At 38.2% G+C, this 18,709-nt stretch overlaps 2 protein-coding genes across 2 annotated transcripts in view; one reads left to right on the top strand and one right to left on the bottom strand.

Annotated features, from left to right (window-relative positions):
- kcnk15 (potassium channel, subfamily K, member 15) overlaps positions 1-18,709 on the top strand; it is a 19,075-nt gene extending 366 nt beyond the window's left edge. The window contains exons 2-4 of the mRNA XM_044212525.1: positions 15,237-15,656; positions 15,883-16,903; positions 17,864-18,709. Of these exons, the coding sequence (XP_044068460.1) occupies positions 15,237-15,656; positions 15,883-16,892 (1,430 nt within the window). The 3' untranslated portion in view covers positions 16,893-16,903; positions 17,864-18,709. The remainder of the gene's footprint in view (positions 1-15,236; positions 15,657-15,882; positions 16,904-17,863) is intronic.
- On the bottom strand, positions 930-7,759 carry ogfr (opioid growth factor receptor). The gene is made up of 7 exons (XM_044212524.1): positions 7,324-7,759; positions 6,709-6,774; positions 6,537-6,618; positions 6,366-6,444; positions 5,555-5,621; positions 4,509-4,657; positions 930-4,416 (listed from the first exon to the last, which is right to left on the bottom strand). Exons 1-7 carry the CDS (start codon positions 7,450-7,452, stop codon positions 3,330-3,332), a joined length of 1,659 nt encoding a protein of 552 aa, XP_044068459.1. The 5' UTR covers positions 7,453-7,759; the 3' UTR covers positions 930-3,329.

Below are 18,709 nucleotides of genomic sequence, written 5' to 3'. Positions count from 1 at the left end.
TCAAAACTGAAGCACATCCTGAGGTGTATAGGTCAAGCTAAAAAAAAGGCTGGATCCTACATTTCCCATAATGCAACTCAGCAACGATTCTTCATTAGATAAATAAATGCCCACATCTTCAAACTCCACACACATTCCCAGTTTGTAACACAGACTCTCTGTTATGAATGTATAGTCTCCTAGCCCAAGCCAAGATGACCCTGATGACATCACTATGACATCACCAGGGTTATTTTCTAAGATCCTCCATAGCTGCAGAAGACATTGTAAACATGTTTTAACAGGCTTAAAAGTACTCCTCATGTGTAATATTGGGATAATTCCCCTTTAACCAATCAGGTTTTTAATCAGTATGAAATATTAAAAACTGCACGGCTTCTTCGGTCTAATATGTTGTAGGGATCCCTTAAAGCACCAGGAACCTTCTAAAGTATGTAGCACCATTTCAGCATGAACCGTTTTTTGCAGCAGTGTAGAGTGGGATGGATGAAAAATACAGCTGCATCTCAAATTCCGTAGTGATGCTTACATTGAATCCCTATCTGTCCCCATACTAGGACTGCAACTAACGATTATTTTCAGTATCAATCAATCTGCAGATTATTTTCTCAATTAATGTGAAAATAATTTGGTCTATAAAATATTGAAAAATCACAATTTTTCCTACAGCCCAAGGTAATGTCTTCAAATGTCTTTTGAATTTTCTGTTGATCGACTAATTGTTTCAGCACTACCCCAGACAAAGCACATCATCATACTGTGGGACACAGAAAACTACACAAGATGAATAGCCTTCATTAAACCACCAGAGTCAATATGAAGATTTAAAGAAAGAAAATGACTCAAAAAGCATATATCCACTTCCTCTGTCATGGAGGACAAGCATAATCTGAGCACTACTCTTGATTTAAACTTAAAATAAGTCAACAAAAGTGTTAAATGTTTTATTTATAATGTTTCAAACAGGGAATGGGTAGCTCTATAGATATAGGCTGGCATGGACAATACAATAACAAACAGCTAGCTCAAACTCCAATGGTATATATATATATATATATATATATATATATATATATATATATATTTTTTTTTTTTTTTACTGTCCTTACTCACACCCTCAACTCCACACTGATCCTCAGGCCTGAACAAATTGTGTTGCATCAATATCTCTTAACATCTTTTTTTCTTCTCTCTGTTGTGAGTCATGTCACTTCACTGAGGCTCAGTCTGTTTGCTTGAGGAAAAAAAGACTGATATGTCTGTCTATCAGTGGCAGCACTAGGAAATAAAAAATAAAAGTGTCTCAGGAATAGAAGCAAAAGCTGACATATACCACAGTGTTATCCTGAGAATTGCAATTTAATAAACTTTAAAGGGGCTCAGACTTTGGCTAAACACAGATTAATTTCATAAAAGCATAAAAAAATAGTATAACTTTATTCTGCTTTGTCATCGGCCAGATATTTAGTTGGGGGAAAAAAAGTCATATATAAACAATTCAGCACTTTTGTAAAGTTATTACCATTTCATTATGTAAATACCATCACTTCAACAATTAATAGCGAAAATTAAGTGCAAATATAAAAAGATGCATCAATATAATCACCTGGCTTGTAAATTTTCATGGACTGCACCCATATCAAATTAACATACAGTGGACTTTAAATTAGAGCCAAAGCTTTATCAGTTCTGCCGAGAAGACATACATATTGTACAATCAACCAGTCTTATCACATTTTTGGCAAGGCTTTCAGTTGTTCAAAAGTCTACTTTCCAAATCTGCATGAAAACATACAGATTGTGCAACATCATTGAAATATAACTTAAGTGACATTCAGTCTTAAATCCATTTGAACAGCAGGGTCCAGCAGAAACACAAACCAGTACAGAATGTTTTTACTCACACAAAAACAGCCCAGAAAGAAAAAAAAAGCTCTTCCAATTATTATTTTTCAGTGCAAAAAAAATCAACTGTGAAAGTATTAAAGGTGTTAAAAATGCTGAAACCATAATTTCATTGATATACATAAATAATAGTGCTTTATGCATTTTGTAGATATTAAATATAAGTTTCTGACAGTATTAGGCATTACTGGTAATATTCTATATTTATCTTATTGCCAACAAATCCATTGAAAATACCAAAACCAACAATAAGTATTTATTCCACTCACAAGTATTGTCTGTGTATCCAAAGCCAAATATACAGTAGCTTATTCCTCTGTGCCACATTCTTCCATTGGTGTCCAAAAACTAGTAAAATGCATCAATAAGCCACAATGTTGCACTGGTTGACCTGTTCCTTCATTACAATAAACATAGGCACTGCAGTTTATTTTGAGTCAATCCCACATACACGGTCCTCCTGCTGTTAATACTTCCAAATCCCTGGCTGAAAATAGTCCCCAACAAAAACACTCCCGTTTGAGTCATGTGATAAAACTGCTGTAAAATGAGTCATGTCTTCAATAAGAACCAATGTGCTTGAAGCTGAGAGCTGCAGACAGGGTAGGGAAGTCAAAGTATTGAGATGGACTAACGCACTGTTGGTTTTGGGGAGACTCTCGACGGACGACAACCTGCAATCCAAAGGTCTCGTGACTGGGAGGGTAGTGCTACCGTTAGCTAGCCACCAATGCTAGCATGGTTACTGTCAGCTGACTGCTATTAGCTGTGCGAGCTGTTACAATGGTAAGGCCACACTGACTGTGGGTTTAATGAGGTTTTGTGATTTTTTATTTAAAATGTTACAATGGACACACTCAGCACAAATTGATGATTGAGAATTACATTTCTTGTCCTTTAACTATAATAGCAGAGAGTGGTGCACTTTTCATTATCTGATATTTCCCCAGACATTCTGAACTGACCTAGTGGAAGTCTCCCACTTCAGTGTTTTTTCCAATTTTGTATGAAGTTTTACAAAATTTCCAAGGACAGTTGAGTTATGTGCTAGTAGTCAAGCTAGCAATGCTAGCGAAAATTAGCCTGCTGACAGCTTCGGCTGTCTATGTCAGTCACCTGACCCTAGCCTTGCGGATTGCAGCGGCTCATCGAGTCCCCTGCTGTTTTGACCTTTTCATGGGATTTGTTGACAAAAACAAAAATATAGAATATCACTGGCCTTATCCTTTAATATTCTCACATCCAGCCCCACATTTAGTAAGTTAATGAATTCATATACTCCTTCAAAGTGAAAATAATCAATATCTAAACATCAAATATGGTAGAAATAAGGCCCAGAAAGTCTTTTTCAAGTCATACTCTGTCCTATATTACATTTAATTTAAGCTGAAATTAAATGTATTTTCTCCAATCATTCAATTTATTCATGAATTCCCTACATTTTGGTCTGAGCTTGAGGGGTCTGATTCCATATCAATATCCTGCGACTCCTTCCCATTTGTCTGTTCATCCACTCCTTTGTCGGTGCTCTTCAGTGACCCATTTGTTGCGGACATATTTGCCTGCGATGCTTCTTCCTCTTGCTTTTTATCCAGCACTGGATTAAAATCAGTCCTTGGGATTTTTTCCTCCCTTTCCAAAGAAAGAGTGGGTGCGTGTTTTGAAGTCTTTAGGGGGGTTTGTGCTGATGGGCTCATTTGACCAGTGGCTTTATTAGCACCATCTTTTTTTTCCATCTGCCCACTGGCGAAGTCCCCAGCAGAGCCGTTGCTTGGCAGCACCTTGATATCTTCTCTCTTTTTCTTCTGTGGTTTTTCAGTGTCCCCATCAGTTTGCATAATGTCTGGTTCCTGGATGGTGTCCTTCGAGTTGTTGGTAAATTTGTGCTCACTGTCTGCACAGGGCTCGCTTTTTGCCGTCACAGTACTGGGCGACTGATCCATATTATCTTCATCTGCAGAGTCACTTCCATCCCCCAAAATTGTATTATTAGACTCAGCCTCTGCATTTCCATTTCCGACAGCCTCAGCGTCTGGTTTTGGCTCAGGGGATGCCTCAGACAGTTTGTTTTTGTCTTTACTTGCTGTTTTATCAGTTCCTTTCTGAGCCTTTGAAATGTTATCCAGTCCATCCTCTTTTTCTTGCACAACTGCTTCTCCATCTTTGCTTTTACCCCGTGAATACACTTCATCTTTTCCATCTCCATTCCCAACAGCATCAGATCTTTTCTCCGCCTTCCTGAATTGTTTCTGAATCTTTCTGGGACACCACACAAACTTATCCTTTGGCTCAAAGTGAAGGTAGGCAAAGCGCAGAAGCTCCTGACGTTTCTGCTTGTCCAGGACAGCAAACAGGAAATAGTCAAGCACGCTGCGTTTAACACTGCTGAGGGTCTTCTTGAGGAGAGTCTCTTCCAGAAAGAAGTGCACAAGCGGGGCCTGGTAGTGCTCGAAGCCCAGCTCTCCTAGGCTCTTCAGGATGCGAGTGATGCGCAGGTTGTTGTGCATATTCCTGCGAGAGATGAGACAGTTGAAGCTGAAATTACAAACAAAAAAAGTACATATCGCCGACGTTGAGTTACATGACAATATGTTAATAATCACCGCTCCAGGTTTCCAAATCGCTCCTTCCAGTTTTCTGCTCGTTTCACTTCACCAGTCTCTTTGTTGACCAAACGGATGCCATAGAAGCCCAACATGAGTTCGTAGGACTCGACTAGTCTCCTTTTGGCGTCCTCATTCTTTTTGAAGGCCTGGTGAGCATATACAGTGGAGGCAAAAATATAAAAAACAAAATGTAGTACATTTCCACAACTATTATGATCACACGGACAGTAACATCAAAAATGTAAATAAATACACGATTTTAAATATGTTAAGGGTATCCAGTAGGTTTGCATTTCTAGCTGGCCAGCTATTGATACAGTTATGGGTTAAAAAACAAGTAATTATCTTGTGCCTATCTGTGAATAGGATATGAAATAAAGAGCTGAATGTTTTGGAACAGTTTCCAAAAACATTAAAATATTTTCTCTATATAACAGATGACATAATTAGACCACCTGAGGATGTTAAAAATTAATTTTGAATGTGGAAGAGGTTTTTATTGAGACTAATGCCATTGATGTGGGAAAAAATATTTACATAATACAATGCAATATTTCCAATAAATAGTTTCACCAGATATGCAGCTTTCAACCTCTGTTTAAATAGGTTTTGGTTTAATTTTTATAATGTACAGTAGAAAGGTGACAGGAAATGAGAGGACAGAGAGGAAGGATGACATGCTACAAAGGTGTAAGTGTTTTAAACCACTAGACCACCACAACACCAATGCTTTCACCATCTTTACTTTGTTTTGGAAAGAATTTATCACTAAAGCGATGACTGATTTTTAGAGAAACTATGGCAGCTGTTCCAATTTTTTGGTTGAAATCAACATGGCGTTTGGAGCCTTTCTAATATCATGCATCTCTAGCCAAAGCATCTGAAAGACACATTCAATGATTCTGTATGTCTGTAACGTAAATGGTTGAATACATTTTGTTTGTGTTGCTTTAAGTTGTTCCAGAAATTACAAGCCAAATTCGGCACAATAAACTGTTTGGTAGAGTGTTTATTTAAAGACTTGTTTCCTATGATACACTTACCTCAATTTCCTTCTTGGTGAGTTCTGAAGCCATGTAATTAACCCCCGGCTCTCGCAGTGGAAACAGCCTTACAATGGCAGAGGATTCAAGAAAGAAACAACACAAATCCAATAAGCATCTAATGGATCTATACTCTAATTCAATGAAGATTATGTCAGCTGTCGCTGCAACTGTTCGTAACCACAACATAATGCACTCTTGGTGCTTCATCCCATAAAAACACCACATACAACTCTGAAGCCCTATGAATCAGCAATCAAAGCTGAACAATGTCAACATGATATATGTTTGGGTATCACTGGAATTTAGTGTAAACTTAATCATTGTTTTACTTTTGTCAAATCTGTATAAGTGACGACTGAGACAAGATTAGGCAGATGGAAAGTAAGCAACCACATGGATTATGGGGTTCATTTCTACATTTTGAAAAATAAATGTGGAGAGATCATTCATAAATCTATCAAACCAGTAGCATGAAAAGGGTCATTTTGTACCCTGATCTTTTCATTTGGAATAAACAGCTTAAGTGAAGCACTTAAGTTTTATATTGCTAAAAGTGATTTAAAAGCAGGTAACAAACTACTGACTTTTTACTGGCAGTTGCTTGTTTTGCAATGCTTTTCATTCAACCCTCCTCCACAAAAATGGTGTGGCAGACATTAGCAATACAGCAGATCTTTGAGCACAGATTTTGCTAATCAAGAGTAATATGCTTCCAACTACAAGGTCACCAGAATAAGATGACTTTAGCTTTGCAACCTTAGACTGGACACAGCCAAAACATACACCACGAGGCGCAAACAATACATACCACTGAATGTATGAGTGAACTCTCTCCAGTCTTTTGTAGTCATTTTTCCATTCCTTAAGAAATGACTCAATGTAGACATCTGTGCCAAATGATAAAGAAAGCATCAAGTCACTACACACAGACTTTCCCAAACACCTTAAAATATCTTGTAAGAAAGTCTAAATATCTTACCATCAGGAGCAGAGGGAAATTTATTGAGATAAAACTGCAAATTGTTCATTTTGTCTTCTGAGCACTCGTCATCTGTAAGATTCTGTCAAAAAACCCCAACAACATTAATTTGACTCCTCTCAGTTGTGATGGACAAGATGCTTTTTGTTAGATTAATTTCGCTGTTACTTACTGGATAGCCTCTTCTGTAGTTCTGCATGTCCTTTGCTGCCCTCATGTTTCTGGGCGTATGATGCCACTGCAAATAAAAGTGAAAGTGAAATTAACCTGCATCAAATGTCTCATCGTTATATAAATTGCGGGGGCGTAACATTATTAGAGTCGATGCATCCTAATTCACAACAACTACTACTACTACATGTCGTATTATCATTACTAATGATGCCATAAAGTTTACAGTTAACAGTAGAAAGCTGGCTTAACGTTATACAAGTTAACCTATGTAAGGCCAAGCTAATCCATTTCGACTTCCGCAAAAGGGTTTAACACAATTTAAAATGTTCATTTTAACTCTGAATTACAAGCTATGCATACTAATCAATGTAAGCAACCCAACATATTTTTTAAACGTAACGCCAGCGACCTATAACCCCTAAAGTAAGCTAACGTCAGCGGCTAGCTAGGCTAGTTAGCAAGCCTGCAGCAGACAGGCATAAAGCTATCGTTAGCTTTCCAGTCAAACGCCTGGCCGGGTGCAAAAGCAATGAGTTACAAGTCAACATATCTCACGACATGATAAGATTTAGATAAGTTATGGTTTTGGCTGAGTAATAATGAAAGCGCGTACATTTAAAGTCCAGCCAGATTTGTTTTTGTCTTGACATGACCGACGGGTTTGGCTGTCTCCGGCCGGGTCGTCTCCATCACTCTCTGTGTCCCAGGTCGAGTCGTACTCACAAACACAGTCGTCCTCCATTTTTGAAAAGAAAAAAAAACCTTGTATAACTAGCTAAAGCTAAATAAACGTGTAACCTGGTTTAGTGCTATAAACGGGCACGAATCAAATCACACATTCATGTTCAGGTTAGACGGGGACAGCCCTGACCATCCTTCTTTCCAGTCTACCATCGTCAGACACAGCGGCACCGTTGGCGGCTGCAGTACTGATGCTGCCTTCAAGTGCTCCCTCTAAGTAGCAATTATACCAACTTCACATAACTTGACACACTTTTCTGTTTGCCATTACTTAAATCGGAAACCAAGTTAGTCTTTAAAAACAGCTTTTTTGGGGTGGCGATTCAGGTTTAAGAGTAAAAAACACTACACCAGTAATGCTGAGTTGCTGCCTCACGGGATCACCATGTAGCAGTAACAGTTTAAGATAAGGACGAAAAGGGACCACGTTATTAATTCTGAGTTCATCATCAGTTGACCTCCGGAAGCCATTTCTTTATTTTTGGCTTAAACGCCCTCTCCCGACAACTGTTATTATATAAATTTCACTCCAGTGCGGTGATGATTGGCACTTAATGAGGTTGTTAATGTGCTTTCTAATAAATTTGTCGATTTTCCGACACAGCTGGAAGGCAGCACACGTTCTGTGTTGGTTGATGGTGGTGAAAAAAAACTACAAACCAGCTGACATGAGTCAGGCAGCTTATCTTAGGTACAGGAAAACAGTTTCACTTCACTGTTATGTAACGAAAAACAACAGTAACGCTCCTAAAAGACCATATCCTCACTATGACCTAACAACATATTGATGTTATGATGTAGCCAACTGTATAATAGCCAATATATGAAATAAAATAAAATATTAATTTTCCTAAATATTTTGATGGATATGTTTGTCTGTCTCTGACTAAAATTTGTAGGACAGATGTGCCAATGGCCTGCGGCTTTTTGATTTTGATGAAGATCCAGATCTGAGAAATCTGTCAATATTTTAACATTTAAGTTATATAGGTCTAAATATTACAGAAAATTCAGAAATCCAGCAACTCTGCTACTAAATCATTGTATTTACATATCTGTATCATATCAAAGGATAATGAAATAATGTTGTAGATTATGAAAACTCAGATCACAGAAAACTTGTGCATTAAGAGGCAATTTAAAATGACATACCATTAAGGCTGCTGATGCACGTAGGGCTATGGGCAACTATGATTACGTTGATGATGATCGTGTGCTTTTAATAATGAAAACAAAACATTAAAACACAATTAGATTGTAAGCAAGCAAAGAGAGCAAAACAGAATCACCTAAAAACTAATTTTCAAAAGTGGGATTCAAAAGAAGAATCTGTGTTTGCTGCCCTTATCTCTTCAAGGTGACAGGTCATTATTTAAAATTATCTGGGGAAAATATAAAATATCTGGGGATCATAATGAATAAAAGTTGTTTTGTTGATTACTCAATTAATAGTTTTCTTTATAAAATGTCAGAAAAAAGTGAAAAATGTGATGTCTTCAAATTTCTTGTTTTGCTTGACCAGCAGGCAAAAACTCAAAGTTAATGATTTTACTGCTACATGAGACAAAGTAAAGCAGCGAATCCTGTCATTGGAGAAGCTGAAACAAGAGAATGTTTGATGTTTTTGCTTGAAAAAATATCTCAACAAACATTTTTTGTGGATCAATTAGTCGATTAATCCACTAATCATTTAAGATTGGCGTTCAAGAGCGTCAAGGTTGGAAAAATATATGCACTGGGCAAGTTACATTTAAAATTCATTAAATATGCCCAGAAAGTTAATACAAAAAATGATAAATATTGGATATTTTTGTTGAGGCTGTCGTGAAAGCAAAGGGACAGCTATGAGCCACATTTGAAAACAGATCACATTCAATGCTTATTATTTGAATGTCACAATAATAATAACATAACACAAGTGAACACTGTGACACAAGCATGTTTGTATATTGACCATCTGAGTTTATGTCATTAACATAAAACCATTTCTATGTTACGACCTTTAGCAACACTGCAACCATTCACACACAAACTCACAGTTCAGTCCAATTTATCTAGTAATCCAGTCTGAGTTCTCATTAGAAGTGTCTTACACATGTGTAATATTACTGTATCATAAATTGCATTCAGTACTGTAAGTACCAGCAGCACATAGAAGGAGTCAGAGCTGTCAACATATAATTGGATCATGATGTCTATCTTTTCAGTAATTGGACAGATGAATACATACATGGAATATTTCCCTATTAGAAGGTAAAAATAGAATTGTGTATTATCACCGGGGCTTGAATGCTCAGTGGCCGCTGGTGTGGGTTTCTATTTTTGGTTTTAGTTACTGTGGAAACCAGAGGGCTCTGCAGGCATCCAGTATTTGCTTTTGCTATTTTTGTGCCTTTTCTTTATGAAATGAATTCCTTATTGCCTTATTCTCAGTGAGTTCAAAACAGATGGAAATATTTGTTAATATAAACAGAGATTATAATTATTATGTCAACCCAGTCTGGCTGTGTTTGTAGTGGATTTGACAGGAATTTAGGGCTAGTTTACAACTCTACCTCCCCGTTATAAATGACTTTCCTGCTTCCTGTAGTTTATCCCTGCAGGACCCTGGTGGGTGGAGTTGAGGGTCATATGGGGGAATCCTGCTCACCAGGATTGGGTTGCACCAGTTATTCATTCATTTATGGCTAGGTTTGTGTGTAAAGTTCTTCCTAAATTCTTAGTTACTACTAATCTGAAACTTGTTCACTAAACCTAAACCAGTAAAGACTTTGAAATTGGTTGTTAGGAAACATCTGTAGTGCCGTCCAATCAAAAGCAATCAACTATGTAAACAGAAAGTCACTGTAGCATCACAAGCTGTAACACATTGTAACTATAACAGTTTTAAGAGGCCAAACAATGCATTAAACTTAACTGCCTATTCTTTGTGAATGTAAGATTGACTTACATGGGAGAAAAATGTTTGTTTAAAAATTAGTATAAAGTTTAGAATGGGAAATATTTGATTAGCTAACCTAACCAGTGGTGGAAAGTAACTACGTAGCCTACATTTACTTAAGTAAAAGCTACCCAGCAGTATATAAAGTGATTAAAATTAGCCCCATCGTTACCAGCTGCAACATTAAAGTGATGTACACATTTATGCATCAATAAATAAAGTGCATTAACTGCTTACTTCAATTATAACCTCACTATGATTATGATAATCATACAAATGTGTTTATACTTTCTAGTAAATGTGGTCACTGAATTACTTTGTGTATTAAAAACTGATTGTATGAGTTGAATGAAATGAGCATAAACAGCAGTCGAGATTATCTGTGTGAAGCGACAATGTGAAAGCCATCAGTGGTCACTTAAGGCCTCCTGCGTGCTTCAAATGAGCTAGTTTGCATGCTGAGTTATTGGACCATATCACGAGAAGCTGGGAGTCATACATATACCTAACTCCTCTGTGATGTGGATGTCGCTGTCATTTGGACTTTTCGCTGTTCTTACAATTCATCTAACACAAAGGAAATAAAGCTAGAACAGTTTTTTGAGCAACATTAGTCTGTGAAGGCCAACTTCTGTGAAAAAAAACCCTCCAGTGGTATTACCATGATTGTGTTTTGCTTCCATTTCATTTGGTATATGACCAAATAAAAATGTGAATCAATAGAATGCAATTTCTTCTTCTGTGACACAATCAGATAAACTGCTGAAGAAGTATTTGCTGACAAAGCAAACATGAAAGGAAACAATCGTCTTTTCTGTTCAATGAATTGCAAAAACAGAAAGTGGTCTGGACTTTATTTTACGGAAGAATTAACAAATACAAAGGGGAACATTCAAAGCTATTCACAGAGAGCGACTAATATCTGGTCTTCCTCGTATACAGTACAAAGTAGACAGGCCTCTGGGTGTACCACAGCACCAAATATAACTCAGCCAGTCTGTCAGTGACAGATCTGCGGGGATAATCCTTACTCTTACTTGTCTAATATTGCGCCGTCTTACCTAATATGTTCTCCTCTGTAGATGAAGGCAACTACTTTTCTGCACTGACAGGAAAAACATGTTTATGGTCTCTCGTCATGCTTACGGTGCACATTTTTCTGAAGAGATTGAATTTACATCCAGAAAGCGTGCAGTATATGTCCAACTTATGTCACTACAGTACTTGTTTAAATTTGGGCATGAATGCAAATTCATTAACATATTTTGATTGATATTCTGTATTAGAATTCATTCAACAAGGACTGAGCATTGCATCTATGATCTATGTCTCTGTACTGTAGCTGTATTTACCCCATTTGTTTTGGCCCTATTGTTGCCATACTTACATGTAAAAATACCTGTAATTGTGATTCTTTGCGTATGTTACCTATCTGTTTAAAAACTTAAAAACTTTAAAGTTCGTTTTTGAGTTTGGAAACAGTAGTTGGCAAAACAACCTCACCAATTTTTCTAGAATAATGTTTGAGAGTATTAAACTGATTCAGTTGCTATTTTAAAAAGATTGAATCGCTTTTTCTCTTCTTACACATTTCTATATCGTACTTTGGTTTGAGGCTGTGGCACATTTTCGTGCCTCTTCTTGACAATGTATTTGCTATTTGCTTACGGTGACACCAAAGCCTCATCCCTGTTATCCTCTAACTGTCAAACTTTTCGTTGCTTCTCTTACTTTTGTGTATTGCTGCTCAGTATAACTTCCAGTCATCCGGCTTCTTTCGAGTTTTTGTTCAATGAAGTTCAGATGGCAACTCTGGAACCACTCTCAGATATTTCGTTTGATGTTTAATTTTAAATTTATGTTCGGTTTAAAAGTTATGGGTGTATCAATATCCTTCAGTAATCTCTTCATACATGCTCATAATGTACATATTTAATGGTACACATAAAGGAATGTGATGATAACTAGAAAAAGATTCACATATGTCAGCAAGGAAATCACTGATTATTGTAATATTCCTTTATCAAATTGGGATGCAGCACTTCAGCCTATTATCTCGTAAACTGCAAAAGTAAGGTAGCAGATCAGTATCTTGATTAAAGCCCTTACAGTTAAATTCACAACTGTCCATATCTTTGTTTCTTCAGGTCCTCGTCCTCTTTTCAGTGGCTGCTCTGACAACAGGTTTGTCTACACACAAATCCTCTCTATGTATCAAGCTGCTTCCTATCCATCCTGCACTCCTCTATTGTCAGGTATCTGTAATTTTCTCCTATCCTTGTCAAAGCACAGCTGCCGTTCCCTGCTAAAGACCCCCTTTCCATTCTAAAAGTTTGGCTTTTACAGTGGAGCTTAATTTTTATAAGCCGTCCTCCAGGATTTTGCCAGATTTGCATTTTCTTTCCTGCAGAATTGGCAGATGGGTTTTATTTAGTAGAGAAATGCGTCTTCAGGCACAAGGTCCTCTTTTCTCAGCATGATGGCATGTGCATCTTTAAAATGGTTTTGTACCATGTGCATGTTGTCAGCATCACTACAGACACTGAGGAGTTCTTTTTGATTTCATGAGATACAAAATTGACAAATGCCTTTTGTGGACAGTCTTTAATGTGATAAGATAGGAGTAAAAAAATAAAATAGGATTGTTTTCCAGGTGAGCAGCATAATGAGCATTAGGAAAAGGTAAGAGCTAAAAAAAAAACATGTTTCTATATTACTGTATCTTCACAAATTCCTCCCAACAGAATTCTTCTACTAATTCTCCAGCTGTCTATCAGCAAACCTGACAAAGATAATAGCAATGTAACGGATGTTGATGATAACACTGTATAAGCAATAGAAGCAGTTCTGTGAACATGTATAAAATTTGTATAAAAACGCAAATTTAATATAATAAAAATAATATCGGAAAAAAAGGAAGAGGCATTATGAGCGAGAAAGCGGACAATGGATGACATTTCCATAATCCACTTCATTTGTTTTCATTGTTTCTTGAAATGAGTGCCATGGTAATATATGTGTGTGTGATAATGAAATGTACCTGAGAGCAGAGAACAGAGAGCTCAGAACTAAATCAATGACGCATCTCTTTGAGTCTAAATACTTATCCTTAATCCCAGGCCCAATGGGGATTAATGGGCCTCCTCACTTTGTTCCAGGTCCTTGGGCTTTGAAAAGGATGCGAATACAAGCTGTGTGGATTGATGGGTGGCTATTAGGGCTTCAGGTTCCTCTCTTATCAGCTGAGATGTAATTGATTTATGGAGAGCTGGTTTGAATCACAACAGGGATGTAAGTGTGCTGATTTAGCCACTTAACACAAAAACAGGGCCACCAAGAGCAGGTTGCTCTGTTTAAGAGGAACAAAAGAACACACAGTAACCTAACTGCAATACACTGTTGGTGCTTCTAATACCTACTGTGACATAAGGAGAATGCTTCTATTCAGTTTTTATCTGCCACAACTGTGTGATATTTCTTTTCTTTCTGTCCATGTTTCACTAGAAAGATCCAGCCTAAATAATGATGCTTGACGTTGTGATGCAGTGACAACATAATTCATCGAAAGAGGGCCTGGATCATTACGCTTAACATATCAGCTCCAACCTCACTGACAGTCCAAGTCTGTGCTTCTGGTATAAGTAACCATGGCAACCAGCGTCGCCTACAGTAGGTTTTCCAGAAGCATCTAGTGTAGCAATGTCGTTAATTTAGCCGCTGTACATGCATGCATCAGTTCTCTAATGTGCACACACACAAACACACACAGGTGTCCATGAAAATTAAATCATCAACATGTTTTCAAAATGACCAACATTGACGTCATGATCCAAGGAAACAGACCAGTAAATGTGTATCTATTAGCTGCTAGGACACCGTAACTGTTGCCAAAGGAACTCAGACTAACAAAATCAGTAAAACCACTTTTATGGATTGGCTTGTTAACATGTATTTATATGCATATGTGTGTAGGTATATATACTGTAAATGTGTGTATTAATATGTATATTGGGATTGTATATTGGTAGGCCTATTTGATTAAAAAAAAGTTCACTTGATTTTTTTCCCTTGATAACATGATTATTACTTTATTATCATTATAATGTTATTATTTTGAAGCTGTCAAAGGGTTTTCATTTACATGGGATGACATCATTACAAGATTTCAACTAAAATTGTCTTTGTTTCTATGCAATGACCACAGAATTGGACATCATCACACATTTTACATGTTCATTATTTATGCTGGGGTGAAGGAGTTGAGTTGATATCTTTGACAATTGGCCACAATATTTAGTTATTTCTAATGTCACCAACCCAATCATTTTTTTTATCCATTGACGTTTTGGTGTTTTGTCTCTTGTGCAATTACCACTAACTATAATAAATCAACTGTATTTAGCTTTCAGCATGTTACCTGAGCATTAGTTACTTGAGCTCCAGACCCAATGGTGTGTGCTACTGCCTAAACCCTCAGCCTCTGGATGTCTCCACCTTGGATGCGCAGTCACGAGGCCAGTTCAAATGTGAAATCTCACTGGTTGCTGTCCATGGTGCTGAACCCCCTCATTTTAGATTGGTATCTGCAGGGTCAGGACCTCACTTGTTGCACTTGCTGTGATAAGACTGAACATTGGTGCCACATCTTAATATGTGTCTTAAAGATATGTTATATTACACTGCTTTTTATTGGTGACCGGTTTGCGCATGCGAAGAGGCAAGCCGAGGCCACTTGCTTAAACAGATGACCGTGTCGAGAGCATCGATCGCTCTCAACGCGCACAGCAGGATATGCGCGTTTTTACATAAACAAGAAATCTGAACCTGGTAACATATATTTCCAGGTTTTATTCTCCTACACGCCTCTCCTGCTACTACGTTTCACGCAACAGGCTGCAACACCAATGTGGAGTACACGCTGAAGAACAGTACCACCTGTAACTGTGCCTATCTGCTCCCGACTTTCATGCCGAGACCGAGGATGAAGAAGCAAAACGTCCGGACGCTGTCGCTAATCCTCTGCATGTTCTCCTACTTGCTGGTCGGCGCCGCGGTGTTTGACGCTCTGGAGTCCGAGTCGGAGAGCTCCCGCAGACGCATCTTGGAGCAGAAGCGCAACGAGATGAAGAAGAAGTACCGCTTCTCCGAGGACGACTACCGCGAAATCGAGCGAGTGGTGCTGCAAGCTGAGCCCCACCGCGCCGGGAGACAGTGGAAATTTGCTGGCTCTTTTTACTTTGCCATAACAGTCATCACCACCATTGGTAAGTTACTGTAATGCTTCTATCTTTCGAGATGATTGATAATGTTTTACTGTGTTGCTGTATAATTTACTGTGGCATTTTATATTTTTCTATATGAATGCAACATGTAATTCTAGTTTTAATTACAGACTAATTGACTAACAGACAATTGGTCCATGTTTTACCATCCAAGCGTTGCTACAGTATGCATCACAATGTTCCTCTCATTTCCATCTCTCGCATTAAGGTTATGGACATGCAGCACCGGGCACAGATGCAGGAAAGGTCTTCTGCATGTTCTACGCTGTACTGGGCATTCCTCTGACTTTGGTCATGTTCCAGAGCCTGGGAGAAAGGATGAACACATTTGTCCGCTACCTTCTACATAAGATGAAGCAGTGCCTGGGCTTTCGACACACTGAGGTGTCCATGGAGAACATGGTCCTGGTGGGCTTCCTGTCCTGCATTGGAACGCTGTGTGTCGGGGCTGCAGCCTTTTCCCACTTTGAAAGATGGAGCTTCTTCCATGCTTACTACTACTGCTTCATCACACTCACCACTATTGGCTTTGGGGACTTTGTGGCCCTGCAGAAAAAGGAGGACCTCCAGGAAAAAACGCCCTATGTGGCGTTCAGCTTCATGTACATCCTGGTGGGACTAACTGTTATTGGAGCCTTCCTGAACTTGGTGGTGCTTCGCTTCCTCACCATGAACACTGAGGATGAGAGGAGAGATGCTCAAGAGAGAGCGTCACTGAAGAGGGACAGAGGCCTTTTGGATGGGGCTCTGGATCTCCATGTTGTAGGGGAACAGAGCAGAGACATCCACAGAGAGAGGAACAGGAGCAATGTGGCGCACAGTCGCAACCACAGTGCGCTCTTCCTCCCGATGGAGGAAGGAACCAGCCGCACCAACCTCATTGCTTCCCCAGTGGAGGATCAGGAGAGACAAAGAAGCCCCTGCAGACACAGGCTGCATTTTCAGATCAAGGCAGGCAGACGCAGGCCGGAGTCCAGCCTCAGCTCCCTCTGCTCCTGTGTGTGCTACCGCTTAGGGATTTGTGATAGTCCTCTTATGTCCCACAGTGAACACCACGGCTGCCATATCAATTCTGTTTACTACAACTCAGTCTCCTATAAGATCCAGGGCTGTTCACCAGGTTCCAGGGACAACACTGCACTCTCTTCCCCAGGAAGCACGCTCTCACCTGGGCATAGCTTCCGGGAGTTCCCTCGTTCAAGGAGAAGGTCCGTGTAAAGAACTCTAAAGTAAGGGCGAGTGTTTGCACAAAGTGTAAACAGTATTTTGAATGACACTGTATTTTGTGTTACACCTTTTTTGTGCATGTCAGAAGACACTGATTCTGTTAAACAAATAAGTTGTCTGTTGTGGCTATTGAAATTAATTGTATTTGTTAAGCAAGGATGAGATTTCTTATCCTCTTTTACCATGACATTATTTATGTTAGTGATTCTGCTGTTTTCCTCGCATGTAAGCCAAAGTGCAGTGCATGCTAAAGAGAATGTATAGCACACAATGTGAATGCATGAGTGCTATGTAAAGATGTAAACAGTTGGGCTTTTAGTCTACAATTTTAACATAAGTAAAATAAGTATTTTGGACATAGTGCTTATTAATGACTGTATACCTGTTCAGTGAAGGTATGTTAATGATCCTCAGTGGACTCTGCTCCTGCATTAGACAAAACACACACTTTTTCATGCCATAGCTAGAAGATGTCATTATACTTTTATATTAAAAAAGCCTTAAAGAACTTTGACCAAGCACATGCGATATGTGGCTTCTTAGCTCAGTGAATTTAATAAATCCTTTTATTACTTATCATTGAGGGGTCAGATCTGTGCATTGTTCAGCACTAATGCACTCGAATATAAAGAGATTATGACTGTCACACGAGTGATTCAAATTTAATGGATGTAGCACAGAACAGATATGTAGCAGGTTACTAGTAAACTTCCCTCAATCCTGGAAGAGTTGTAACTTTCCAGGGAGGTGTTGTTTCCGTGTAGACTTGATTTGTAGTCAGATTCGATGTGAGTCTATTACAGTATTGTTTTATTAAAACCAAAGGAAAGGACCTTTAAATGTGTGAGTGTTTTATTTTAATCAAAGTTTGCTAAGTGACTGAACAGCTTAAATTTGTATGAGGTTGTTAAGGTTTCATGTTCATTCGTCTTCCTCTGTCCTGTTTGTGTTTTTATCTACAGGAACCACTTTAGATTTGGCAGAAAAATAGGACTGATCCAGTGGTACAGAGGAAAAAGGGTGCCAGAATGAGGTTAATAAAACTACTTTTAGTGAAATTATAACAGGAATTATGGTGAGTAACTGACTTACAGTAGATGATAAACCCAGTAAGCAATTATTTGGTGATTTGCACGTCAACAAAACTTGTGGATGTGGAGGTTAAAATGGGTAAAATCTGGTTGACATGTTTTTAGACATCCGGGTTACATATAAGTGTTGTTTCAACAACATATTTTAATATGTAGTTATGATCCACTTCACACTAAATTATAGTCATTGAAATACTATTGAAATTGATACAATAGTTATATGTAACCACATTTAAACCAAATTTAGCATGCTTTTAACCCAGAAGTTTGACATTTTTTGATCCACAAGTCACCAAATCAATGCTTGCTGGGGAAATACCAGTGGTCGGATATAACTAAGTAAATTTACTCAAGTATTGTATGTGAGAAAAACTTGAGATACTTATACCTTGAGTATTTCCATTTCACACCATTTTTTACTTCTGGCAAATATTGTATTTTTTACGTAAGTGACATTTTCAATGCAGGACTTTTACTTATCCTGGGCTTGTCTCTTTACTAAGGTGCACACTTTGGTCTGGATTAAAATCCAGCCCAGGAGCCTTTACGGTATTATGTCTTCTAACTCTCCCAAGTATTCCTGTCTGTTTGAGCTATGAAGTAAATAATGAAAAGGCTATAAACAACAGAAAGAAAATACCTCCATTATCGAGTGCAGCATCCAATATTTCAAGTCATTAAACAACACACCTTCTCTACTGGCAGGAGATAAAATCA

The sequence above is a fragment of the Siniperca chuatsi genome, linkage group LG10 (assembly GCF_020085105.1).
Source record: "Siniperca chuatsi isolate FFG_IHB_CAS linkage group LG10, ASM2008510v1, whole genome shotgun sequence".
NCBI lineage: Eukaryota > Metazoa > Chordata > Actinopteri > Centrarchiformes > Sinipercidae > Siniperca > Siniperca chuatsi.
This window is presented reverse-complemented; position numbering and strand designations above follow the sequence as displayed.

Bases quoted from the DNA above. Each gene is read 5' to 3' on its own strand.
- ogfr (XM_044212524.1), bottom strand. From the start codon at position 7,452: ATGGAGGACGACTGTGTTTGTGAGTACGACTCGACCTGGGACACAGAG. The intron at 6,775-7,323 runs GTACGCGCTTTC...TTTTATTTGCAG, and splicing joins AATCTGGCTGGACTTTAAAT to TGGCATCATACGCCCAGAAA. The intron at 6,619-6,708 runs GTAAGTAACAGC...GTTTTTTGACAG, and splicing joins ACTACAGAAGAGGCTATCCA to AATCTTACAGATGACGAGTG.